The sequence below is a fragment of the Cetorhinus maximus genome, chromosome 21 (assembly GCF_964194155.1).
Source record: "Cetorhinus maximus chromosome 21, sCetMax3.hap1.1, whole genome shotgun sequence".
In the NCBI taxonomy this organism is placed as follows: domain Eukaryota; kingdom Metazoa; phylum Chordata; class Chondrichthyes; order Lamniformes; family Cetorhinidae; genus Cetorhinus; species Cetorhinus maximus.
In genome coordinates this window covers 79,493,320-79,520,974 of record NC_135899.1, presented here as the reverse complement: position 1 = coordinate 79,520,974, position 27,655 = coordinate 79,493,320, and the positions used below count along the sequence as shown (strand labels likewise).

The 27,655-nt window shown below is 44.3% G+C and overlaps 3 protein-coding genes across 3 annotated transcripts in view; 2 read left to right on the top strand and 1 right to left on the bottom strand.

Annotated features, from left to right (window-relative positions):
* LOC144696032 (uncharacterized) overlaps positions 1 to 2,862 on the top strand; it is a 79,098-nt gene extending 76,236 nt beyond the window's left edge. Inside the window, exon 17 of the mRNA XM_078567215.1 lies at positions 957 to 2,862. Within this exon, the coding sequence (XP_078423341.1) occupies positions 957 to 1,246 (290 nt within the window). The 3' untranslated portion in view covers positions 1,247 to 2,862. The remainder of the gene's footprint in view (positions 1 to 956) is intronic.
* Positions 1 to 27,655, top strand: part of LOC144696035 (palmitoyltransferase ZDHHC18-like) — a 313,950-nt gene that overhangs the window by 258,919 nt on the left and 27,376 nt on the right. The window lies entirely within an intron of this gene.
* Positions 16,229 to 26,581, bottom strand: LOC144695413 (uncharacterized protein C1orf232). Its single transcript, XM_078566307.1, has 4 exons — positions 26,474 to 26,581; positions 23,295 to 23,363; positions 19,160 to 19,263; positions 16,229 to 16,691 (listed from the first exon to the last, which is right to left on the bottom strand). Exons 1-4 carry the CDS (start codon positions 26,501 to 26,503, stop codon positions 16,379 to 16,381), a joined length of 516 nt encoding a protein of 171 aa, XP_078422433.1. The 5' UTR covers positions 26,504 to 26,581; the 3' UTR covers positions 16,229 to 16,378.

The window sequence follows — 27,655 nt, the reverse complement described above, 5'->3', positions numbered from 1 at the left end:
CAGTTCTGGTGTTTTACTCCATTACGTCATTGCAAGCAACAGAGTAGGTAGCGGCTAGGAGCAGAGATGCTTATCAAACAGTTATTGGAGTTGCAGAGCAGTATTTTACAACTTCTACTTCTTTAACTAGAACTTACTGGTCACTTGAGGAACTTACCCAGAGTGACATAAAGTATTTTGATAGCCCCTTAGTGGCACTCTCAAAACATTTAAAATCCAATCATGGAAAGGAGAAATTTGTGTATGCATGAAAGTGCACAACCAAGAGTTCTCTCCATGATCCTGAAAACCGGATTGGCAGTAGGTCAATAAAATCAGGTTCTGCCAGGTCAGAATCAGTTCTGTAATTAAGGTTGCAGACTATTAGATGTTGCATAAACACAGGCAATGAATGGGGAGGGATATGTGAATAACCCCCTGTGTCAAGGGCAACATCTTTAAGTGAATAATTCCCAGTTGCTGCTCTTCCAAGGATCCCATTGTTAACAATCTGCGCAACATCCTTGGCTTACTGTAGTGTAAGATGCTGACCAGTGCTCATGCACTGATGGGCATGGTGACCAAGTTGCATTGGCAGGAGACTGGTATTGGTGGCCATCTTTGTGGCCACTTTGCATTTGCAGGAGACACAGTACATGAGAGAGAAAGTAATAGAAGTGTTTAATGAGGAGGAGTGTGAGGAGACCTGTCTGGAGCATAAACACCAGCATGAGCATGTTGAGCTGAAAAGCCTATTTCTGTGCTATACATCTTATGTAATATTTACAGTTAATGGTCTGAGTGGTGTGTTTTTCTTGTGTGTTCAAAAGCTGATTGATTGTCTGACTGGAATACTGATAGAATGCAAACACATTAACAAATGGAGTATTGAAATAGTTTTAGCCTGTGAGCAAATTGTGGAAATTTGAATGTTTAGTAATTGGGTGCTTCTAATTTAGTTTTGTTATTTTTTACAGGATCACCACACCATCGTTCGCAACACTTCATTGAGAAACACGAGGCAGAGCTAATCGAGAGACTTACAGAAGTTGACTCAGTCTTAAACGGTTTGAAAGCAAAATGTGCCATCAATCAGTACAATGTGTCCAAAGTGCGGGCTCTCAGCACAATTGAGGATCAAGTAAGGGAGTTAATGACTTGTGTGATCAAGAAAGGGAGTAACACAATGGATTATTGTCATGATCTTCTTCGGAAGTACCACAGGGATTTAGTGTCAGAGCTGGAGAAAGGAGAAGCAGCAGAATAAAGCTGTGCAGCTAAGAACATACCAAGACCAGGATTAACATTTCTAATGCTCCTCTTCTGAAGATGCTGCTTGTTGCTGGGGAACAGGTTCCTGGAGACAAGAGTCTCTGGCATCTTTCTCAAGTGGTCATTTTTTGTGGTTGGTAAAGATACCCAAACTTGCTAATTGTTCAGGAACTTAACTAAACGCAAAGCAGCTTCTCAGGCCTCAGTTTATTCGGGCTCTAAAACTAAGAAAATGACTTGCATTTATATACTTTGGTTAACTCGATACCCAAACTACAATCTGTGTGGTTTAGAAAGAAAGACTTGCATTTATATAGCATGTTACAACCAATGAAGTATTTTTGGAATGTAGTCACTATTGTAGTTAAAAACCAATTCTTTCCAAAACTACAGTGTAACCAGCCTATCAGAGTACATATTCCATAATGTTAAACTGAATGAGCAACACACAGTTTCATTTCACTTTCTCCAGATAGCAGCAGACAAAACTTCTCACTTCACTCCAGATAGAGCCAGCTCCTGCTTCATTATATAGGGTGATTTTTCCTTTGCACACATACTCACAGATTTGAAATCAAGCTACACGATTTTAAGCCACAGATGTTTAAATTCTTGTAAACACAGCTCAGGTGTCTCTGACAGGCTTGGTATTCTTATTGTTACAATTCGTACATGAGAATTGAAGAAAATCTTGTCATTTTGAATGGATGGAGCAAAAGTCTGCTTGCATCAGGACTTCTGTTTAAAGGGGGAAGGCTAAAGACATGAAATGAGTGGATTTCAGTTCAGAGAAACCTTTTCACAATGTTTATAAAAATATGGATTCCAATTCCACAAGATGCTGTTGAAGGTGATTTAATTATCAAAAACAATTAGATAAAAAATTGGATAAAAGATTAAAGTATGCAGCAAACAATTGGGGAAATGAGATTACAGTGCATACCTTCAGCTTGGAGAACCATAGAACCATAGAAAAGGTATGGCACAGAAAGGGGCCATTGAGCCCATCATGTCTGCGCTGGCCAATAAAGGACAATAAAAAAACTAGCTGCCCATTCTAATCCCACTTCCCAGCAACGGGTCTGTAGCCTTCCAGGTTACAGCACTTTAGGTGCAGATCCAGGTCCTTTGAAATGAGTTGAGAGTTTCTGCCTCCACCACCAAACCAGGCAGCAAATTCCAAACACCCACCACCCTCTGGGTGTAGAGGTTTTTCCTTATGTCCCCTCTAATCCTTCTACCAATCACCTTAAACCTGTACCCCCTGGTAATTGACCTCTCCACTAGGGGAAACAGGGCATCCATGTCTATCTAGGCCCCTCATAATCTTGTACTCCTCAATCAGGTCACTTCTCAGCCTTCTCAGCTCCAAGGAAAACAACCCCAGCCTATTCAATCTTTCCTTTATTGCTGCAATTTTTCAAGCCCTGGCAACACTCCTGTAAATCTCCTCTGTACTCTCTCCAGAGCAATTGTGTCCTTTCTGTAATGTGATGACCAGAACTGTGCACAAAATTCCAGCTGTGGCCTAACCAAAATTTTATACAGTTTCATTATTACATCCCTGTTTTCGTATTCCTAATCTCGTCCAATAAAAGAAAGCATATGTGGACATGCACACCAAGGTCTCTCACTTCCTCTACCCCTCCCAGTACCATAGAACACTACAGCACAGAAAACAGGCCATTCGACCCTTCTGGTCTGTGCCGAAATATTATTCCGCTAGTCCCATTGACCTGCACCCAGTCCATAACCCTCCAGACTTCTCCTATCCATGTATCTATCTAATTTATTCTTAAAACTTAAGAGTGAGCCCGCATTTACCACGTCAGATGGTAGCTCGTTCCACACTCTCACCACTCTCTGAGTGAAGAAGTTACCCCTAATGTTCCCCCTAAACCTTTCCCCTTTCACCCTAAAGCCATGTCCTCTCATGTTTATTTCTCCTAATCTAAGTGGAAAGAGCCTACTCGCATTTACTCTGTCTATACCCCTCACAATTTTGTAAACTTCTATCTAGTACCTTCCCATTTATTGTGTATTCCCTAGCTTTGTTTGCCCTCCCCAAATGCATTACCTCACACTTCTCTGGATTGAATTCCACTTGCCACTTTTTCGCCCACTGAAGCAAACCGTTGGCATAATTCTGGAGACCACAGTTATCCTTTTCACTATCAACTACACGGCCAATTTATGTGTCATCTACAAATTTCCAAATCATGTCACTCACATTTAAGTCCAAATCATTAATATATACAACAAACAGCAAGGCATCTAACACTGAGCCTTGTGGAACTCCACTGGAAACTGTTTTCCATTCGCAGAAACATCCAACAACCATTACCCTCTGTTCCTGTCGCTGAGCCAATTTTGGATCCAACTCGCCACATTCCCCTGTATGCCATGGGCTTTTACTTTTCTGACCAGTCTGCCATATGGGACCTTGTCAAATGCCTTACTAAAACCCATGTAGACAACATCCATTGCATTATCCTAATCAATCCTCCTTGCTACTTCCTCAAAATTCGATTAAATTAGTAAGACATGACCTTCCCCTAACAAAACCATGCTGACTATCCCTGATTAATCCATTCCTTTCTGATTGACCGTTTATCCTGTCTCTCAGAATTGATTCTAATAATTTGCACACCACCGAAGTCAGACTGACCAGTCTATAATTATGTGGTCATACCTTCACACCTTTTTAAATTATGGTAAAATGTTCCCAGACCTCCAATTCTCTGGTACCTCGCCTGTATCTAGTGAGGATTAGAAAATGACCCTTGGAGCATCTGCTATTTCCTCCCTGGCTTCCTTTAATAGCCTGGGATATAATCCATTTGGCCCTGGTGATTTATCCATCTTCAAGGATGTCAGTTTCTCTAGTACTTCCTCTCTCACTATGCTTATTGTATCTAATATTTCACACTCCTCCTCTTTAACTAGAATATCTGCATCATCCATCTCCTTAGTGAAGACAGAGACAAAGTACTCATTGAGAACCCTGCCCATACCTTCAGCATCAGAGCACAAGTTACCATGTAGGTGCTACCCTTTCCTTAATTATTCTCTTGCTCTTAATGTACTGGTAAACATCTTTTGTTTTTCTTTGATTTTACCTGCGAATATGTTTTCATATCCTCTCTTTGCTTTCCTAATTACTTTTTTTACATCACCCCTGTATTTCCTATGCTTCTCCAAGCTTTCTACAGTATTAAGTTTTTTTGTGACTGCAATAAGCTTTCTTTTTCTGCTTTATCTTACCTTCTTTGCTTCTAGATAACCAGGGGGCTCTAGATTTTACAGTGCCGCCCTTTTTGTGGGGTCATGTGCACGTTGTGCCCGTAGAATCTCACTTTTGAATGCCTCCCACTGGTCTATCACTGATTTCCCTTAAAGTAGCTGTGATCAGTCCACTTTCGCCAGATCACCTCTCAGCTTCATAAAAGTTGTCTTTCCCCAATTTAGAACTTTTATTCTTGTTCTATCTTTATCCTTTTCCATAATTATATTAAATCTAACTGTATTATAGTCACCATCTCCAAAATGATCACCCACTGCTACTTCATCCACTTGCCCAGCTTCATTTTCAAAGAACAAGTCTAGAATTGCATTCTCTCTTTCTCATTGGGCTTGTTATGTGCTGGCTAAATAAGTTCTCTTGAATGCAGTTCAAGAATTTTGCGCCTTGTCTGCCTAGTACACTGTGCGTATCCCAGTTAATATTAGGGTAGTTGAAGTCTCTAACTATTATTACCCTATTGTTTTTGCGCTCAGAAATTTGCCTACATATTTGCTCTTCTATCTCCCTCTCACTATTTGGGGGTCTGTAGTACACTCCTAGTAGTGTGGCTGCCCTCTTTTCCCCTTTTTATTCCTGAGCATAACCCATATGGCCTCATTTGATGATTCATTTAGCAAATCATTCCCCTCACAGCTGTAATTGATTCTTCAACCAAAATGCAACACCCCCACCTTTTATAGCCCCCTCTCTATCCTGCCTGTAAACCCTTATCCAGGGATGTTGAGCTGCCGTTTTTGCCCCTCTTTAAGCCAAGTTTCCATTATAGCAATGATATCGTGTTGTCATGTGTATATCTGTGCCCTCAGCTCATTGGTTTTGTTTGCTATACTCCATGCATTTAAATAAATACCTTTTAACATTGCCAAATACCTGTGCTGTAAACCTTTTAACCTTTGCTGCTTCTGTCTTTCAGCAACACCCGCTAATTTTCTGTCTCCTGCTCCCTGCTCTGAATTTGACCTATCTGATTTGTCCTCAGATTCCCACCCAGCTGCCAATCTCATTTAAACCCTCCCCAACAACACTAGCAAATCTCCCTGCAAGGCTTTTTATCCCAGTCCTATTCAGACGTAGACCGTCTGGCTTATACAGATTCCACCTTCCCCAGAACAGGTCCCAATGCCCCAGAAATATGAAGCCCTTCCTCCTGCACCATCTCTCCAGCCACGCATTCATTTGGTGTATTCTCCTATTGCCATACTCACTAGCACATGGCCTTGGAAGTAACCCAGAGATTACTACCTTTGAGGTCCTGATTGCTAATATTTTTCCTAACTCCCTGAACTCAGCTCGCAGCAACCTCATCCCTTTTTCTACCTATATCATTGGTACCAGTATGAACCATGACCTCTGGCTGTGCACCCTCACCCTCCAAGAATGCTTTGTTGCTGCTCAGTGATATCCATGACCCTTGCATCAGGGAGGCAACATACCATCCTGTTCAGATTTATTAATTGAATTCAAATTCTACCAGCTGCCATGGTGGGATTTGAACCTGTGTCCCAAAGCATTAGCCTTGGTGTCAGGATTACTAGTCCAGTTACATTACCACGATGCCACCATCTCTCCAACTTTCCACAATTATATCTGTTTAATGTGATGAACTGCAACCTCTGCACTCAGTAGGATTTACCACCATCCCACTGCCATATATGATTCAGTAAAATAGATCTGGCCATTTTCCCCTTTTCCACTTGGCAAGAAAGACTCAGCTCTTCCCCCGTCACTCAAAAGACAGACAGCCCTGCATTCACTGAGGTGGGCCAAAAATCACCATTCAAAGGGACAGGCTATTCTCCCCATTTGTTCAATGAAACGAGGCAACCCACTTCTATGAACTGTGAACTCCTCCCTTCAGTTAAGAATATTAAACATTCCTCAGCTCAACCTGACACAATATGTTAGCTCTATGTCTCCCAGTCAGTGGATTGGGCCACCCCTCAGTATGACAAAGCATTTTCCCATTGATGTATGGAATCAGTTAGCCCTCCATCCTAGTTCAGCACAGATTACCTAACCATCCTTTCTGGACCCAATGAGACAGACCATTGCTGTCCATTCAGTGAGCTAGGCCATTCCATTGCATAGGACATTGAACTATTCAAGTGATGGAAGAAACATTTTATTTCCTGCAATTCTACCCTCACTCCTTCCCATGGTTCCCAGAAGCATGGAAGGGTCCTGCTTGTCCCCACGTTCCACTACCACCCCCCGCCCCACCCAATGGATCCTCCTCTGCCATTTCCACCACTTCCAGCACAATGCCACTACCAAACATGTCTCCCTCTCCCACAGTTCCAACAGGATCATTCCTTGTGTGACAATTTGTTTTTTTTCACTTCACCTTTCCCATGACACCTTCCCATGTAAGTGCAGGAGATGCAACTCCTACCTTTCATCTCATCCATTCCCAACGTCCAGGGCCCCAGACACACCTTCTGAAAGATTTACTTCTACTTCTTTCAATTTACTACATTTGCTGCTCACAATGCAGTCTCCTGTACATTGGGGAGAGACCAACACAGATTGGATGATCGCTTTGCTGAACACCCCCATTTCATTTCGCATGTGTGACCCTGAGTTTGTAGTTGCTTTACCATGCGAATTCCCCATCCCATACTGAGGGTGGAACTTAATGGAACTGATGTGGGTTCATTCCATTGGTTGGAGAGCCAGTGGAAAACCTGAATCATTGCTGAGGGGGACGCCTGACAAAATTAAATGCCTGTCTGGCCAGCGTTGAGCCTTCCCTGGCATTCAAGACCCCCCCAAATAGAAATTCCACCTGCTAAGAGCTGCTGTCTAATCAAGGGCCAGCAGCTCTCCATTTCCAGCATCGCCATTGAGAGCCAGGACTGCTGCCAGTAATGCTCCCAGGGAGAGGCCGAGGGACCCAGGCTACAGGTGAGTGAGGGCAGGATGGAGGTTGGGGGCAGGGGTATTAAAGGCAAGGGCAGGTGGGTGGCTTTCAGTGATCACCCTGCTGCCTGATGCCAGATCCATTGCTTGTGCATTAAGTGGCTCTGAAAGAGGGTTCCCTCCACCCCTTGCCGCCCTTTGGATAGCAGGAAGTGAGTTTTAAGCCACGAATAGCGCCAAACATTACATTGCTGTAGTGTTTCCATCCCTCCCTTCTCCTCAAACCTAAAAAAAAGAGAGAGAGGAAGAGGCAGTGCCTTCAGGAGTGCACCAGACCTGTGAGGGACACTCTTCTGAAAGTGGATTTTAAAGAAAAAGCAGCTGATTGGTGAGTAAATCCTGGGAGCAGACTCGGAGGAAGGAGAACCGGAGAGTATAAATCTAGCTTACCTCGGGGATTCGCGGCCTTGTCTCCAGGGAGCAGACTCGGAGGGAGGAGCACCGGAGCGGTGACCTCGGGGCACAGAGTAACTGAAGCCAAAACTGAAGAAGTGACATCACAGGAAAGCTGTGACCTGATTGGTTGGTGGGAAATCTGCAACAAATTTGAAAAAAAACACTGCAAAGCTAATTAATAAATATCTAAGTCGAGATGGCTGGGCAGGTGATGTGCTGTAGCTGTATGATGTGGGAGCTGGCAGATCCCATTGCGAGACGCAGTGACCACATCTGCAGCAAGTGTTGGTTGCTGGAGGAACTCCAGCTCAGAATTTATGAGCTGGAGTCCAAGCTCCGAATGCTGCGGCACATCCGGGAGGGGGAGAGTTACCTGGACGCTTTGTTTCAGGAGGCGATCACACCCGGTAGATTAAGTACCTCAAGTTCGGTCAGTGGTCAGGGTCAGCAGGGTGTGACTGCAAGTGAGGCAGGTAGAGGGATCCTGTGTTCAGGAACAGAGGAGCCTCAGCTCTTGACCTTGTCCAACAGGTACGAGGTACTTGCTCCCTGTGTGGATGAGGAATAGGGCTGTAGGGAGGATGAGCCAGCTGACCACGGCACCGTGGCATAGGAGGCCATTCAAGAGGGGGGAGCAAAAAGACAAGAGGTAGTTGTAGGGGATTCTATAATTAGGGGAATTGATAGCATCCTTTGTAAGCAGGATTGAGAGTCCTGCATGGTATGTTGCCTGCCCGGTACCGGGGTGAGGGACATCTCTGACCAGCTTGAAAGGATATTGGAGAGGGAGGGGGAGGATCCAGTTGTTGTGGTCCACGTCAGGACAAATAACATAGGTAAGACTAGGAAAGAGGACCTATTTGGGGATTATCAGGAACTAGGAACTAAATTAAAGAACAGGTCCTCAAGGGTTATAATCTCCGGATTACTACCCGAGCCACGTGCAAATTGGCATAGGGATGCAAGAATAAGGGAAGTAAACACGTGGCTAAAGGAGTGGTGCGGGAAAGGGGTTCCATTTTGTGGGGCACTGGCATCAATATTGGAACAGGAGGGATTTGTACTGTTGGGACGGTCTCCACCTGAACCAATCTGGGACCAACGTTCTAGCGAAAAGGGTAAATAGGGTGATCAACAGGACTTTAAACTAGAAAGTGGGGGGGAAGGGAAGGGTAAAACTCCAAGAAGCATGACTAATGGGGAACAAAGCAGCAGGTTAGCGTGTAGGGGGGTGGATTCAACTTCATGGAAAATTATGAAAAAACTGAAAAGAAAGGAGAGGCTATTAAAGTCTCCAGAACACAAAATAGGACAGAGTGTTTGGAAAGGGCTAGGAATCTAACTTCAAGCACATCAGATAAAGGGACGACAATGAGAAAGGGGACGGGAAATACAGGACTGAAGGTGTATCTGAATGCACGCAGTATACGAAATAAGGTAAATGAGCTTGTGGCGTAGATTGAAATTGGCGGGTATGATGTGGTGGGCATCACGGAGACGTGGCTGCAAGGGGATCAGGACTGGGAGCTAAATAAGAACAAAGAAAAGTACAGCACAGGAACAGGCCCTTCGGCCCTCCAAGCCTGCGCCGATCATTTTGCCCGTCAACTAAAACATTTTGCACTTCCGGGGTCCGTATCCCTCTATTCCCATCCTATTCATGTATTTGCCTCTTAAATACCACTATCGTACCTGCTTCCACCACCTCCTCTAGCAGCGAATTCCAGACACTCACTACCCTCTGCGTAAAAAACTTGCCCCGCACATCTCCTCTATAGTTTTCTCCTCTCACCTTAAATCTATGTCCCCTAGTAATTGACTCTTCCACCCTGGAAAAAAGCTTCTGACTATCTACTCTTTCCATGACACTCATAATCTTGTAAACTTCTATCAAATCACCCCTCAATCTCCTTCGCTCTAGTGAGAACAATCCGAGTTTCTCCAACATCTCCTCATAACTAATAACCTCCAGACCAGGCAGCATCCTGGTAAACCTCCTCTGCACCCTCTCCAACACCTCCATATCCTTCTGGTAATGTGGCGACCAGAATTGCATGCAATATTCCAAGTGTGGCCTAACCAAGGTTCTATACAGCTGTAGCATGACTTCCCAGCTTTTATACTCAATACCCCTGCCGATGAAGGCAAGCATGCCATATGCCTTCCTGACTACCCTATCCACTTGCGTTGCCACTTTCAGTGACCTGTGGACCTGTACACCCAGATCCCTCTGCCCGTCGATGTACTTAAGGGTTCTGCCATTTACTGTATAATTCCTACATGTATTAGACCGTCCAAAATGCATTACTTTGCATTTTTCGGATTGAACTCCATCTGCCATTTCTCCGCCCAAGTCTCCAACCGATCTATATCCCGTTGTATCTTTGACAATCCTCTTCACTATCTGCAACTCCTCCAACCTTAGTGTCATCTGCAAACTTACTAATTAGCCCAGTTACATTTTCCTCCAAATCATTTACGTATCCTACAAACAGCAAAAGTCCCAGCACTGATCCCTGCGGAACACCACTAGTCACAGCTCTCCATTCAGAAAAGCCAAAATATCCAAGGATATACATCCTATCAAAAAGATAGGCAGGTTGGCAGAGGGGGTGGGGTTGCTTTGTTAGTAAGAAATGAAATGAAATCGATACCAAGAAACGACATAGGGTCAGATAATGTAGAATCTGTGTAGGTAGAGTTGAGGAACCGCAAAGGTAAAAAAACCATAATGGAAGTTATGTACAGGCCTCCGAACAGTAGTCAGGATGTGGGGCACAAGATACACCAGGAGATAGAAAAGGCGTGTAAGAAAGGCAGTGATCATGGGGGATTTCAATATGCAGATAGACTGGAAAAATCAGGTTGGTAGTGGATCCCAAGAAAAGGAATTTGTGGAATGTCTACGAGATGACTTTTTGGAGCAGCTTGTGGCGGAGCCCACTAGGGAACAGGCAATTCTAGATTTAGTGATATGTAATGAGGCAGATTTGATAAGGGAGCTTAAGGTGAAGGTACCCTTAGGAGGAAGTGACCATAAGAATTTACCCTGCAATTTGAGAGGAAAAAGCTGGAATCAGATGTAACAGTATTACAGTTGAATAAAGGCAACTACAGAGTGGCCAGAATTGACTGGGATATGAGCCTAGCAGGAAAAACAGTGGAACAGCAATGGCAGGAGTTTCTGGGAGTAATTTGGGAGACACAGCAAAAATTCATCCCTAGGAAGAAGAAGCATACTAAAGGGAGGACAAGGCAACCATGGCTGATAAGGGAAGTCAGGGACAGCATAAAAGCTAAAGAGAAAGCATACAATGTGGCGAAGAGCAGTAGGAAACCAGGGGATTGGGAAGCCTACAAAGACCAACAGAGGACAACTAAAAAAGAAATAAGGAGGGAGAAGATTAAATATGAGGGTAAACAAGCCAGTAATATAAAAGAAGATTGCAAGAGTTTTTTTAGATATATAAAGGGTAAGAGAGAGGCAAAAGTGAACATTGGGCTGCTGGAAAATGACGCTGCAGAAGTAGTAGTGGGGAACAGAGAAATGGCGGAGGAACTGAATAGGTACTTTACGTCAGTCTTCACGGTGGAAGACACAAGTAACATCCCCAAAGTCCAAGAGAGTCGGGGGGCAGAGGTGAGTATGGTGGCCTTTACCAAGGAGAAGGTGCTAGGAAAACTGAAAGGTCTGAAGGTGGATAAATCACCTGGACCAGATGGATTACACCCCAGAGTTCTGAAGGAGATAGCTGAAGAGATAGTGGAGGCGTTAGTGGTGATCTTTCAGGAATCACTGGAGTCAGGGAGGGTCCCAGAGGACTGGAAAATCGCTAATGTAACCCCCCTGTTTAAGAAAGGAGTGAGGCAAAAGATGGGGAATTACAGGTCGATTAGCCTGACCTCGGTCGTTGGTAAGATTTTAGAGTCCATTATTAAGGATGAGATTTCAGAATACTTGGAAGTGCATAGTAAAATAGGGCAAAGTCAGCATGGTTTCATCAAGGGGAGGTCATGCCTGACAAATCTGTTAGAGTTCTTTGAGGAGGTAGCGAGCAGGTTAGACAAAGGAGAGCCAATGGATGTTATCTACTTGGACTTCCCAGAAGGCCTTTGACAAAGTGCTGCACAGGAGGCTGCTCAGTAAGATAAGAGCCCATGGTGTTAGAGGCAAGGTACTAGCATGGATAGAAGATTGGCTGTCTGGCAGAGAGTGGGGATAAGGGGGTCCTTTTCAGGATGGTGGCCGGTGACTAGTGGAGTTCCGCAGGGGTCAGTGTTGGGACCACAACTTTTCACTTTATACATTAATGATCTAGACGAAGGAACTGAGGGCATCCTGGCTAAGTTTGCAGATGATACAAAGATAGGTGGAGGGACAGGTAGTATTGAGGAGGCGGGGAGGCTGCAGAAGGATTTGGACAGGTTAGGAGAATGGGCAAAGAAGTGGCAGATGGAATATAACGTGGGGAAGTGTGAGGTCATGCACTTTGGTAGGAAGAATAGAGGTATAGACTATTTGCTAAATGGGGAAAGAATTCAGAAATCTGGAGTGCAAAGGGACTTGGGAGTCCTTGTCCAGGATTCTCTTAAGCTTAACTTGCAGGTTAAATCGGTAGTTAGGAAGGCAAATGCAATGTTGGCATTTATTTTGAGAGGACTAGAATGTAAAAGCAGGGATGTGCTGCTGAGGCTTTATAAGGCTCTGGTCAGACCACATTTAGAATATTGTGAGCAATTTTGGGCCCCGTATCTCAGGAAGAATGTTCTGGCCCTGGAGAGGGTCCAGAAGAGGTTCACGAGAACGATCCCAGGAATGAAAGGCTTAACATATGAGGAACGTTTGAGGACTCTGGGTCTATACTCGATGGAGTTTAGAAGGATGAGGGAGGATCTGATTGAAACTTACAGAATACTGAAAGGCCTGGATAGAGTGGACGTGGGGAAGATGTTTCCATTAGTAGGAGAGACCAGGATTCGAGGGCACAGCCTCAGAGTAAAGGGAAGACCTTTTGGAACAGAGATGAGGAGAAACTTCTTTAGCCAGAGAGTGGTGAATCTATGGAATTCATGGTCGCAGAAGGCTGTGGAGGCCAGGTCATTGAGTGTATTTAAGATGGAGATAGATAGGTTCTTGATTGGTAAGGGGATCAGAGGTTACGGGGAGAAGGCGGGAGAATGGGGTTCAGAAAATTATCAGCCATGATTGAATGGCGGATCAGACTCGATGGGCCGAATGGCCTAATTTCTGCTCCTATGTCTTATGGTCTACAATGCTGTATGGCAGTTTCTTGTCACTGGACGTTCGAAAAGAGTTGTTTTGTAAAAAGGCAAGTTTTAAAATGGGACCTGTTTGGAACCTGTGCATTGTGATTGAAATTTCAAGTCTGCAAACTCTCAATCACATTTTGGGAGACTTTTTCCTGTTTTCAAGTTTCTCGACCAGAGTCCTGTAATAAATTAGAGCTGTGCGTCTGACATAATGTGAGTGGAGAGCCTGAGGGTCCAACACGGGAAAGGTGCTTTGAACATGCCCCTGTGTGATGACTGGTTACGTTGAGCTCTTTGATGAGCTATGTAGGTGAGAAATTGACCATTTCAAGGTAAGCGGTCCCCAATCTGCTCCTGTTGACCCCAGGCTACACCAAAATCCTTTCACATAGTATCTGTGGCTCAGAAACAAACCATTTGCCCCAACAACTCCATGCTGGTCTTTATGCTCTACACCAACTCTCGCCCCTCTTCATCTCATCCAATCAACATATATATCTATTCCTTTCTCCCTCATGTACTTATCTAGCTTCCCTTTAAATGCACCTGTAGTATTTCCCTCAAATACTCATTGTGGTGGGGAGTTCCACATTCTAACTATTCTCTGGGTAAAGAAGTTTCTCATAATTCCCTATTGAATTTATTAATGACTATCATAATTATGGCCCCTGGTTTTGGTCTCCCTCACAAGTGGAAACATCTTCCTTTTGTTTACCCTATTAAACTCCTTCACAATTAAAAAACTCCGTCAGGTCATTCCTCAGCCTTCTCCTGTTCCAGAGAAAAGAACGCCAGACTGTTCAGTCTTTTCTGATAGCTATAAGCTTTACGTTCAAACCCTTCACCCAGTGAGTGAGGAATTGTTGGCAGACCGCAAAGGGAGAGAACATCAGAACATTCAAGAGGGAGCTGCACAGATTTCCTGTGAAAGATTGAGGGGTGTGAAAGGGTGAAACTCTGCCAGGTGAGGTGGAATTTTCCAATCATCTTGTTGTCTCCCACTCATTGGCTTCAGACCAGCTGATTTGGGTGGCTTAAGTGCAATGTGTATTTCAGAGCACTTTGGGTGTCAGACCAGGAAACCTGCACTGTAACTAACAGAAGGACAAATATGCACTGAGAAGCATGAAGATGTGGTGCTTTATATCACTGGTACATTGACCAGTCAACAGTCAAAGAGACTCGGATGGGCACAGAGAAGAAATCAGAAGCATGTGACATATAATTTATGTAAATACACTTTCATTACACAGCAAGTGGTAACTTTGACAAAATAATGAAATCATGCAATATATAGGAAGCAATAAACCCAACACAGACATGAGGCTGTGCATTCCTGTACAAGAAAGGTATAAAAAGAAAAAAACTGAAAACAATGCAGCAGGTGTACCTCGGAAGATAGGTGAATGTTTACTCCAGGCTTAGGCCCTTGGTTCAGGGTCCAAGTTCAGGCTCAGGCCCAGGACTTTCCCATATTTTCTCTCTCAGATGCTGAAAGATGCTTCCTGTTTGTTAGTAACACTTGTTCATGTGAAATTATGTCAGTGTTGACAGTGAGTAGTATAAGGGCAGGGACTGAGTTGTAATTTCAGGGAGAACTGGATTGTTCTTGGCTGGTGCATGGAGCAGGCACTGGGGAGGCTGAGAACTTCTCCAGTTGGGACAGTGTCTGACAGAGTCACCCTCGAGGGCTCCCATGTATCTGCTCCAGTCTTGGTTGGCAGGGTGTGGAATGCTATCTCCTGCTCTCAAAGCCATGAAGGGCAATTGGTGCAGGGACTCTGAAAGTAGACCCAATTACCATGAAGTTACCCCACAATGAAAGGTTTCTGCCTCCATTCCTGATTCCTAACATCTGTCAGAGAGAGGACACTTTGTGTGTATGTGCAGGGTTTGAAACCACACTGTGCTCTATGACCCCTCATACTGAGCCACTGGGAATGCTCTGTTCCATATATTTCACTCCAATAAAGGAATTCTAAGGCTTAAATTCCCATTGTTGCTAATTTAGTAGAAGTATTGATGTGAGAGTAAAGTGGGGTCTAGACAGTTCACTGTTGAAACTAGTGAATATTTCACCCATCAATCTGATTTATAATTAAAAGGCATTGAGCCATTGCTCACCTATCTAGAGACCACCCTGGCCATATCTGATCTCTGTAACTGTCTCCAGACCAACAGCTCTCCATGATCTCTGTGGTCCTCCAATTCTGGCCTCTCATCCATCCCCTATTTTAATTACTCCACATTGGCATCCGTACCTACAGCTGCCGAAGCCCTAAACTGAGAAATTCCCTCCCTAAATCACTGTTTCTCCTTTAACGATGCTCCTTAAAACCTATTTATTTGACCAAGCATTTGGGCACCTGTTGTAATATTTCCTTCCGTGGCTCTGTGCAACATTTTATTTGATAATCGTGAAGCGCCTTGGGACATTTTACTTTGTTAAAGGCACTATAGAAATGCAAATTGTTGTTGTTGCTCTCCCACCCTTCCCCCCACCCCCACCGCACCCCCCCCTCCCCACCACCCCCACCTCACCCCCAACCAGTCCAGTATCTGTCCGCACTACCATCTGATTCCTACCTATAGAAAATATAGAACATTCCATCCCGTAGAAAATCTGGTTGTACGTAGATGCAGAGTTGTATCTAAATCTCCCATCCATTGGTTGCCTGAGTCCTAACACGACTTTTGATTTTGGCAAGAGATTGAACACGATATTAGAATTGAAGAGTTGCGCCCAATGTAGGACCAGGCACAGTGTGCAGGAACCAGTGGCCTGTAGTTCTCTCATGTTCTGCAAAAATTGAAACTGATTTTTATGGGGTCGAGATCTGCTCCTGAATCGGAGAGTGTGGCAGAAGAGGGTGGCAATGGGCGGTCGTGCCTTGTGTAACTAAAACTCTCCCCCATAACTTTATTTGACACAAAGTTGAGAGGAATAGTTTGTGAATGTCAGCCTAGAAACTCGAGTATTTGGGGTCATCCCTCAATTTGCTTTTTTATTCGTTCTTGGGATGAGTCAATTTAAAGAGTGGAGAATGGAAAAGAACAAACGTTCAGCTTTAATCTGCAGTCATCTCAAACAGCAGCTCCCAGATTTTATTCACACAACTCCGTATTATCTTACACCAACATCTTATCTAATGGAACTTCGGTTAATATTGTTCTTATTACACTTTCTTTGGTTGCTGTCTGTGTGCACGAGCCTTCGCATCCTGTGTGGGTGTGCGTCTAGTTGCTTTTTTGCATGCTTCTATTTTTCAGTTCTGCTAACTTGCTGGTTACAAAGTTCCACTTGAAGCCGGGGTCGCTGGACTCCCCTAGGTTGGTGTACGCGCCAGATTTGGGCCTGTTCTCGGTCCCTCCGTCCTCATTGTGTGTGGAGCTTGCAGCCTCGCCCTCACCCTCTCCTGCGCCCGCTTCTGTGCTATCGCTGCCCTTGTTGACCTCGGAGGTTTGGTGCCACTTGGTGGCGAAGGCATCCCAGAACCCGGTCAGTTTCTTCTCGGCGCCAGGCTCCTGTGGCGCCGGCTCTGAAAGGACACTGAAGAAGAGAGAGGAAAGCACAATTAACCCTCCAGCACTGCCCCTGGAGTCTCCTGCAACTAAATACTAATCTCCTGAACTTTGCCGCCAACAAAACGTCCAAAGAAAAATCATAGTCACATTTAAAAATGACGTTTAAATTTTATTTGAACATTTTTTTGTTTGTTAAAGAACATTGAATATGGGGGGAAACGCTGTTCTCGAATTGATATATCAGATAGGATTTCATTTTGACATATTTTAAATTAACTAAATTTTACAGTTTCATTAAAATCTAATTTACATCAAACTCTTGCGTACGGCTGGATATTTTCGGAAAGTCCTTAGCTGAGCTTTTTAAATTATGTATACTCTTTAAAATGAGTTTTGACGAGAGATTATCTATCACAGAAACATGCCTGTCATTGGAATGATATCAAACAGTATGTGACCAGCCCAAGCCGCCCAGGAGGACCAGACTGGCTCAGCCGAGGATGAGCACTCTGCAGCCAACTCAGCCCAGCCCATTCCAGCCTTGGACTAAGATAAAGGCAAAATACTGCAGATGCTGGAAATCTGAAACAAAAACAAAATTATTGGTCTAAGCATCTGTGGAGGGAAAGACAGAGGGCTGAAGAAGAGTCATACGGATTCTAAACGTTAACTCTGTCTTTCTCTCCACAGATGCTGTCAGACCTGCTGAGTTTTTCCAGTATTTTTTGTTTTTGTTTTTGTTTTTGTTCCAGCCTTGGCCAAACAGCCATTTTTCATTTGTGACCAGATATCCCACCTTAGGGAGCATCACAATTGAGACAATCCTGCCCTCAGCTGGCGATCCACCGACGCCCATCCCAGCTAGAATCACCGGATGATGGTCAGGAGCAGGTTATAGCTATTGGCGCTGATCTGGGATAAAATTTGCCATTGTCCTCCATATTCATCCAGTTTTGGACGAGTTCTCATTTAATCTTGGGCGCGCTTGCCAATTGACAAGCCCTATGAGAAGGGGAGAGACCCTGGGCTCACTATGAACAAGGCTTTTGCACAGATCTCACAGACTAGTGCTTACCAGGAGTGTTGAACACGTACTTAGGCTGATTCCCATGACATATAACATTTAAACAAATCTTGTTTTAAATTGTTTTTTTCTGTTTGTTTAATTTGCCAGGAGAGAGGCCACTAGGAAATCTAAAATGTTGATAGCGGCTCTATACTCTCAGGCTCTGGTGTCCTGAACACCGATATAAAATATGAAGGCTATTGATAGCGTAAATAAGGTGAAACTTTCCAATGGCAGAAGGGTTGATAACCAGAGGACACCGGTTTAAATAATTGGCAAAAAAAACCAAGGAGAAATAAGATTTTTTTAATGCAGCGAATTGTTATCTGGAAAGAGTGGTGGAAGCTGATTCAATAGTAACTTTCGAAAAGGAATCGAATAAATACTTGAAAAGGGGAAAATTGCATGAGTGTGGAGAAAGAGCAGGGGGGTGGGACTGATTGGATAACTCATTCAAAGAGTTAACACAGCCATGATGGGCCAAATAACCTCATCTATGGTGAATGGTTCTATAAGATGCCCAGATTCACCTCTGGAGGGCAGTTCTGCCCAAACTTGGGATCATCCAGCCATGAATTAATTGAGCCTGGACAACATGCCTTGCCTCATTGCTTGGGATTTACGATAATTAAAAAGATCTTTCTAAACTTTCCCAGTCAAATTAGTGAGTGATCGAGTAAAGGACCTGTTCCCTTGTCTCTGCCAGTACTACTTTGAACAGCCACTGGAAAGTTGGCAAGACTGCGGGGGGTGGTAACTGCCCCTTGGAGCTGCTCTCCTGCCCTGGTTGTGTGGGTGGGTGGGTACAAGCTCGGCTTCTACTTAGCACTCACATTCATGGAATTGTAGAATCTTACAGCACAGAAGATGACCATTCAGCCCATTGTGCTCTTTGAAAGAGGTAATACAGTCCTACAATGTCTAGACAATGTGGAAAAGCAATCAGAGGGCAAATAAAATATGGCCACATTCAGTCAGAGCATTGGCAGGTGTGCTGATGTGGTGTTGGATCTGTATGATGCACTGTTAGACTTTCTCTTGGAAAACTGTGTGGATCTCTGAGGGGCTTTGATAGAAGAATAGGATACCAGGGGAGGGGTTTCAATGGGAGGGCTAAGGTACATAATGAGGAGCATCAATGGGGGAGTGAGGGTAATTTTGGAGGGCCATCAATGGAAGAATGAGGGTAATGGAAGGGGCATCAATGAGAGAATGAGGAGACATAGCGAGTGTATATGATGAGGGTATATAGCCAGGGAAATTAGGGGGAGAATCAATAGGAGACTTAGGATATTGGAGGCATGGACGGTCAATGGGCTGAATAGCCTTTTCTTCTCCCTGCCACTAAGCATTCCAAATTTATGCTGGTCTGGAGTAGGCTGAATTAGCTTGCATTCCGTGTTGTTGTGAAGGAGGAATGTACTCACTGTTCAACTGGGGCGGTGTTCTCAGCTGGAAGTAACTTGTGTTCATCATCCTTGTTGAAGAGCGAGGACATACATTTCCATCCCTTTGCACTGGCCCCTTGTACCTGCAAACGGACAAAGATCATCATTGGCTCTGTTCCTGCCTGTACAATCTTCTGTCTGGTAGTGCAAAGTAGCCAATTAACTTGCTCCTTCAATTTGGTCTACTGCATTCACTGCTCCCAGTGCAGTCTCCTCTACTTTGGGGAGATCCAGTGCAGACTGGGTGACCACTTTGTGAAACACCTTCAGTCTGTCTGCAAGCGTGACCCAGACCTTCCTGTCGCTTGCCATTTCAACACACCATCCTGCTCTCATGCCCACATGTCCATCCTTGGCCTGCTGAAATGTTCCAGTAAAGCCCAGTGCAAACTGGAGGAACAGCACCTCATCTTCCGACTAGGCACTTTACAGCCTTCCAGACTTAACATTGAGTTCAACATCTTCAGACCATAAAGTTTTTCCTCCATCTTCATCCCCTTTTTAAATCCCCCTTTTTAAAATGTATTTTTCGTTTTGTATTTACTTATTTTTGTTCATTTATTCATTGTTTTATTCACCTTTTTATCCCTTTTTCTACCCTTTTTCCTCAACCACCGCCCCTCCCCCCACCCCACCCCCAAAAGGGCAATCAGTCACTTGTTCCATGTTGTTCTTTCACAGAGTGCTGACCCTTGTTCTGCTATTCATTTTCTTACCTTTATGCCACTATCAACATTTGCTTCAGCCCTTACCACTATCATTAACACTCCCTTTGTCTTGTGCCCATGACATCTTTGTCAATCTTTCCTTAGCCCACACCTATCGCTTACCTTCTATCCAGCTTCACCTGCTCCACACGTTCCCCCCACACAGTACAAATTCCATCACTTTCTACTTCTCTTTAGCTCTGAAGAAGAGTCATACGGACTCGAAACATTAACTCTGTTTCTCTCTCCTCAGATGCTGTCAGACCTGCTGAGTTTTTTCAGCATTTTCTGTGTTTATATTAGACAACTAATTGAACTGGCTGGCCCCACACCCCCTCAGCCCAAGATGGGGCAGAAATGGGTGATACCACAGAAGTGGAAGTAGGAGTTCTTGGCCATGAACAGGAAACAGGAAGGCAGCTCAGCTCAGTGTAAAATAGGATGCTGAGTTTGTAAATAATCTAGTTCAACTTGAAACAGTGGCCACAGAGAGTGATGGAATTGTGGCTAGGAAACAGTTTGTGGTGGGGACCGAAGGTAATGGCTTTAGACTTCCTAATATTTATTTGCCTTAACCAGAACTGGATGCTGGACAGTCAGCCTGAAAACAAGGAGTCAATGGAAGGGTTGAGAGAGGTGGTGTTAAGGTAGAGTTGGGTGTTGTCAAAGTACATGTGGGACTCGATGTGGTTTCAGATGATGTCGCCCAGGGCTACATGGGAAATAGGAGGTGGCCCCAAACTTGGAACCTTCTGGGGAACACCAGAAGTAACAGTGGGGGAGTGGGAAAAGAAGCCATTCCCAGGAGATTCTCTGGTTAGGTTGGACCGGAATCAGGTAATGGCAGTCCCACCCAGCTGAACAACAGAGAACATTAGAGGAGGATGGTGTGGTCAACTGTATCAAAGCCTGCACACTGGACCTAAAAGATGAGGAGGGAGAGTATATCATGGCCACAGTCACCTAGGATATAATGTGTGCCTCAGCCTGACTACTCATCTCTCAACTGCCCTCCCATTGGAGGCTGCTGATCTTTGAGATTAGGCACATAGGAAGTAGGTTGGTTGTGTTTTCACTGCTTCAAAGCAAAAAGTGATTGCTGTAGATGAGATCAAGTGAGTCTAAATACCTGAGAAAGTAGGGACAAGGTGATACAGTGAGTCAGCCTGTCATCTCAGAGGCCTGTGTTGACATGGTAAGAATGAAAGATCCCTCTAACAGTTGGCTGTAAGGGTCTTGAATGGAGTGAGATTTGTCCATTGAGTGCCCACATCACCAAGCATTGAACAAACACTGGGCACTGGCCCTAAACTGGATATCACTTAAAGAAGCAAAAGAACCCTGTGAAAGTCTGACAATTCTGTAATATAATTTAAAAGGAAATTGGATAAGTAGTAGAACAAAGAGAGAATATAAAAGGAAATGGATTTAGAGAGTACAGCTCCAGCTGAAGAACTAGCTGGCCTCTTGCTGGGTTGAAAAATTGATAAAACAAAAAAAATTTAATGCTACCATTGGATATTGAGTAGAAGTAGCTTTACTTTGCATTTAACCCATGCTGTGCTTGCTCTGCAAGTGTTTGATGAGACAGCACAGAGGGAGCTTTACTCGGTGTCTAACCCATGCAGCCCCTGTTCTGGGAGTGTTTGATGGGCTAGTGTAGAGAATGAAGAAAGGATCAAACTGATCTGTGGTGCTCCCCACAGTTGGATAGCTGGTATTCTCAGGGCCAATTTTCAACCACAAAATGAACATTGGAGGATGGTGGAAACTCAGGGTCTCGTACCCCATAGAGAGATTATGTCTGTAAGTGGAAGCTGATTGGAATTTATTTTTGAAATTTCTTTTGTAAAGAAGGCTTGGAAAAAAGAGCCAAAATGTGATTGAATCTCCCCAGGTTTGAAAGGAGGGGCAACTCGTGTTCTGTTTTTGCTGTATTGAAACAGGACTCAGCCTCTCAGATCCACCCTCTAAAACTGAAACCCTGCTGCTGTTAAATATTTCAGTGAAATCTAATGGACTTTGGTGGGAGATTATATCCAATAAATAATGCAGAACCTATCTTCTTTCTTCTACTGTAACACATATATGTCATGAGACAGTGATCAGTTACTGGACTTTTAAAGAGACAATGGGCAGTTGGTCAGTGTAAAGGCCATTCACTCCCCACACAAGGCCCATCACATGACCTTCATACCTATGCCTGCACTGACAGTCCCTCATAGCTGTGCCCATGCTGAGACCCCTCACATTTGTGCCCACACTGAGTTGTGTCTCAAACCTGTTCCTATACTGATGACCCCTTACACCTGTGCCCACACTTTGAGTCCCTTACACCTGTTCCCATACTGACACTCCCCACACAAGATCTTTTACACCTGTGCGCATAGTATGATCCCCTCACAACTGCTCCCTTACTGAATTAACTTGATTATTGTTAAAATAGGAAGCAACTATTAATAGTTAATGTTTCGAGCCTGTCTCACTCTTCTTCAGAGCTCTGACGAAGAGTCATATGGTCTCAAAATGTTGACTTGTTTCTCTCTCCACAGATGCTACCAAACCTGCTGAGGAGTTTTTCCAGCATTTCCTGTTTTAATTTCAGTTTTCCAGCACTATTTTGCTTTTAGTTATGAATAGCTCTTGCCGTAATTGAATCTCAGAGTTCTGCTGATGGCCTTTGGAGTATTTTTGCTGATTTACATGGTGCTTTCAGACTTGCTTTTTTAAATGATGGCCTTGTAACTCACTGTCAGCCCTCTGTTGTCCCAATGTTTTCTTTCTCTGACATTCCCTTTTCCCCCCACAGAGTTGGTGACTGGCTGGGAGTTGGGGGGAGTGGGGGGGGGGGGCGGGGGGGGAAGCAACACTGGGGCCTGTGTTAGTCGTTGTTCCATATGTGTGAGTTTGGTTGTATGTGCCTATGGAAGGAAGGTTTTAATCACTGCCCTGCCCTCTCAGGGGAACTGGGCTATGTCTGGGGTCAAGAGCAGAAATGCTGGATGTTCTTCCCCTGTAATCTAGAAAAACTCATCAAATATAGTTACCCAACACTACCCCAGCTGTGATTGGTCTTACTCCAATCTGCAACCTTCCATGTATGTGTGGCACTGTATTGTAACATGCAGCATATTCACCCTGTGAGCCCACTGGACAACTTCCTATCAGCCTCCATTGAAAGCCAGTAAATGTATAGAGGTTGAGGATGCTGCTGGTTAACATTCTCTCAGTAACCTGATGCCTGATGGCTGTGCAGATGTAGAGCCTCTCAGGACTGCCACTGATGTACAGTTGCAATTTCCTCTGAGATGCCAGACTTTATTTACCCAATTGGCAATGCCTGGAGTCTGCCAGCCTGGTGAAATAAATGTAACTCATATGATGGGTTAGGAATGAATAATTTGTACCTTTTTTGCCAACTGTGAGACAGAACTGGAGCCTTCCTCTGTAGTCATATCGATCACTGAGTCATTGTTCTGAAAGAAATGTTGGGTTTTTATTTGTCAATTTAGATACCATAAACCTGCAGTACAATTTCAGCATTTCAACTGCCTCATTAACAGCTTTGGGAAATATAGCTTAATGTTTACATCTGCGCATAGTTTTAATCATTTTATCACCGAAATGTTTTAATCATTGACCCAATGTATCCATAAAGTTCAGGAAAACATTAATCTTCCTGGATCAATAATGCAAACTCAATTTATCACAGATAAAACATGGAAAGTTATTGAAGAATAAGCAGGAAAGGTTGGAAATACTCAGCAGGTTAGGTAGCACTGTAGGCTTTCCAGGCCAAGCATTGTCAGACGCTGTCTGACCTGTTGAGAATTCCCAGCATTTTCCGTTAAGATTCGGACATACCTGTTCTTTGATTTCTTCCTCCTCATCAGCAGTGAAATTTCTCAGCACTTTGTTCTTGTAAACTTTCCAGATTCCCTGATTCATTATATTGCTTCTTTGATTTTACTTAAGAGAAAACTTGAGTTCTGTTGCCAGGAGCCCATTAATGTGGGCAGGGGCTGAGTCTAGAGCTGGAGCTAGTGTCAAACAGCCCGGGCCCCGGGCATTGCAAGCTCGGCTGTGAAGATGAGGACAGTTACCTATTTGAGCCTGTCTCCAGCCTCAGGCACCGATTCAAGGCAGATTAAGTGAGCTGTTTGACTGTTGCAGGTTACATTAAAATTTTAGTGTGATGGAGATGCACGTGACCTGAACAGGCTCCACCGATTGCAACATCGCTTGTCGAATCAGAAGCAGCCCAAGATTATATTTCTTCATAGCTGATGTGTGCAAGCTGTAGTTTCAAACCCCCCTCAAATATTGGGAGCTATAAGGTGTTGGAACTTTGCACTTTCCTGATGTTTCCTGGTTACTAGCTTTAATGTCTTCACTCTACATTGACCTAACCCTGGAAAACATGTTGTTCTGTATTGGGTCTCTTTAAAAAAAAAATACATCTTCCAGCACGACAACCCCCGTGCTCCATACATCACATTGAAGTTAGTTTAAACAGCATCTGAACTACTAGTATTAGCAATGTTGACAGGAGTCTTTGTTTAGGTAAGAGAGGCAGGATAAGGGGAAGGGCCTCTCGAGGGTTGCTCCTTGGCAGGGAGCTTCCTACCAGCATTAACAAGTACTGTCTGCTCAGCCAACACCAGCTCACTGACATATGCCATTGCCACACACAGATTTGGGGTCACGATCTGTGACTGTCGCTACTTTGGCTCAAACTGCGATGGCAATATGAAAATCCATATCTCACGGATTTCGGATAGTGCCCACATTGGCATTTGTTATCCTCAAGGCTTGTTCATTAACTCATGGCACATGGCAGAGTGACTGGCCACCAACTGTATTGTCTCTTCCTCAAAGGGGTTGAGCGGTTCAAAAGTGGGGATTCTCCCTCTTGTGGTACTCCTTTATTGGGTAGTGAGCGCCAAATTCTCCTTGAAGAAGGTAGATTGAATGAGGGCAAAGCTGGCAGCTGAGGAGTGTCTGTCCGGTGACACGTGAGAGAGGTGGCGTGAGAGACGTGAAGGAAGGGGTTTTAGGGCTGTGCATGAGTAACTGCTGTGGGGAGAACTGGGTAACAGTAGTGTGTGACGCTGACTTAGAACACCTCTTAATACTGAGTGCTGTGAAGGCTTAATGGTGCAAATTTTACTTTAAGAGGACAAAGGTGCAAGGTGGGCAAGGGAGAACAGGGGAGGGTGGCCAGCTCTGACGGGATGTAGAGCTTTTAGAAGTTCTGTTCTGCAGTCCTTAGTATCACTAACGCCCGCTGCATGTGTACATTCTGGGCAAAGCCAGGATTTGGGCTTGTCGCCTTTAATTTCCTTATAGAGATCTGGAAGATTTCAATCAGCGAGGTTCTGCAGTTCTTTTCCTTCTCTGGCCTTGCTGCTCCCTGGATCCTGTTGGTGTCAGATTTCTGTACAAGTGTAACACGTCAGAAGGTAGTTGTGTAGAGTTAGAATGGACAGCACTGTTCCTGTTGGTCTGCTGCTGAAGAGTACATGCTCAGCTCCCTATTTAAATTATGTACAGAAGCTTCCAGGCAGTTCAGCTGCTTTCACCCTTTTTAACTTCAAAGGTACAAAGGGAATGTAAACCAGGAGACCCAGAAACGTCCGTGTGTCTCCCGGCCCCTGCATGCCTCATTTTTTAAAAAGAGGCACCATTGGCGTAACTCTTATTCGAGGGAATTCTGTGCTATGCAGTCAAGTTTGGCGGGATATACAATTGAGATACATTCGTAGAATTCAGAAATAGGCTGAGTGTTACAAGAACAGAAAGTTGCATTCTGTTCAATGTTTAAAAGTATGGCTTAGACTCAATTTTAAAACCATTTTGAGTGATCAGTATTTTAAGGAAGGAGTAAAGGCCCAGTGTTAATCAGCAGGGAAAGCATCGGTAATCGCACTTTCACGAAGCTTCCCTTCAGGGACCACCCTGTTGCTGAACTGTTATATGTGCCAGGATCAAAACACAATCGTTTGCTGACGGCTGCGTGTTACAACTCCGCCTTCCCAGTGACCTGGACGTCCCAAAGCGCTTCCCTACCAATTAGTTTGGTTTAGAGTGCCCTCGCCCTCTATACGCAGGATATGTCCTGAATCCGGTTAGTCTCCCGCTGTGTGCCAGACTGGCCGGTGTTCAGCAGAAGCCAAGGCTGTACATTGCGATGCGAACTGATTTTGTTTGCATGTTTTTAATTTCTGGTTTTCTGATGCAGTGGAGCTTTCAGCTGCCCCGAGTGACAGATAGTCTTACAGATTCACAGAATCACGACAAGCGGCTTCAAATAACCCTACGGGTTACTTTGTTCCTTATATTGCCGGAGCCAGTTAAAGTTTCATGACCTTTCATGTCTTTGGTTCAATTTCTGTTACCGAAGGAATACTTTCAAAGATAAAATTACACGCGGCTGTGTGGAAACCGGTTGGAATTTATGCCTTATGCCATCTTTCGGAAACATCTCAAAAGCACATCATATTTCACAAGTATAACCTTGAAAGAAAGAACTTGCACTCTATGAGAATCTTTCCCATCCTCAGGACGTCCCGAAGCGCTTCCCTACCAATTCATTCGGTTTAAAGAGTGCTCTCATTGTCACTACGCAGGGAATACAGCAGCCAATTTGCTCACAAATGGCAGTTGAGGTGAATGACTAGTTGATTTATTTTTGGTGATGTCTCTTGAGGGGGTGGGTGGGGGGGATTGTTGGCCAGGACACCAGGAGAACTCCCCCGCTATACTTCAAATAGCATTGTGAGACAGGTGGAACAGGCAAATTGGCCACCGTATCAACACATGAAGGACGTTAACTCCTTCAGTACCAGGGGAGGGCTCAAACACAACTCCCCTCCCCGAAGTAAGATTTTAGAATAGCTTAGCGCAGGATGCCGTGATAGAGACTTTCTGAATGGGTTATGCAGGGTGGCCTATTGTGGGGTCCTTATCCATATGGTCCGGTAAGCTCAATAATTGAACATTTGAAAAATCCCCTTCAAAGCTCGCACAATGCGCTAAATTCGACCAGCAAACCCATCTGGGGCGTTTCGGAGGGGAATGCAGAAGACCCCAGTAATCTCGAGAGTAACCTTTTTTTTTTGCCCGCATTGCTGCGTATTCGCACAGTTGTATCTGATTGACTCCTAATGAATGATTTCATAGAACGCTGTGTTATGCTTGGGAGAGTCAGATGACTTTGGATCAATGGTTCCCAAAGCTCTGTCACTGGGGTTTTCCTTTGTTGTATACTAATTGATAGAGACTGACTGCTATAGTCAACAGCTGCATTATCATTATATCACGCGAGAGCCAGGGTGGTAGAAGGCAAACTAGATGGTCCTTGGTTTTAATTTCTGTCGAGCGATTCTAATGTTCTTTCGTTACCTAATAACCAGAAGTATTTGGGTTGGGCTTCTGTCTAAATCTCTTGCCACCCAGCTGTTGTCCATGAGGGGAAATGATGCTATTTGTAACCAGTAGCCACAAGCTATGATCTTCTTGATTAATTTACATACGAACTAGGAGGAATAGGCCACTCAGCCCCTTGAGCCTGCTCTGCCATTCAATAAGATCATGGCTGATCTGATTGTAACCTCAACACCACACTGCTGCCTATCCCCAATAACCTTTCACCCCCCTTGTTAATCAAGAATCAATCTACCTCTGCCTTAAAAATATTCAAAGACTCTGTTTCCACTGCCTTTTGAGGAAGAGAGTTCCAAAGACCCATGATCCTCAGAGTGAAATT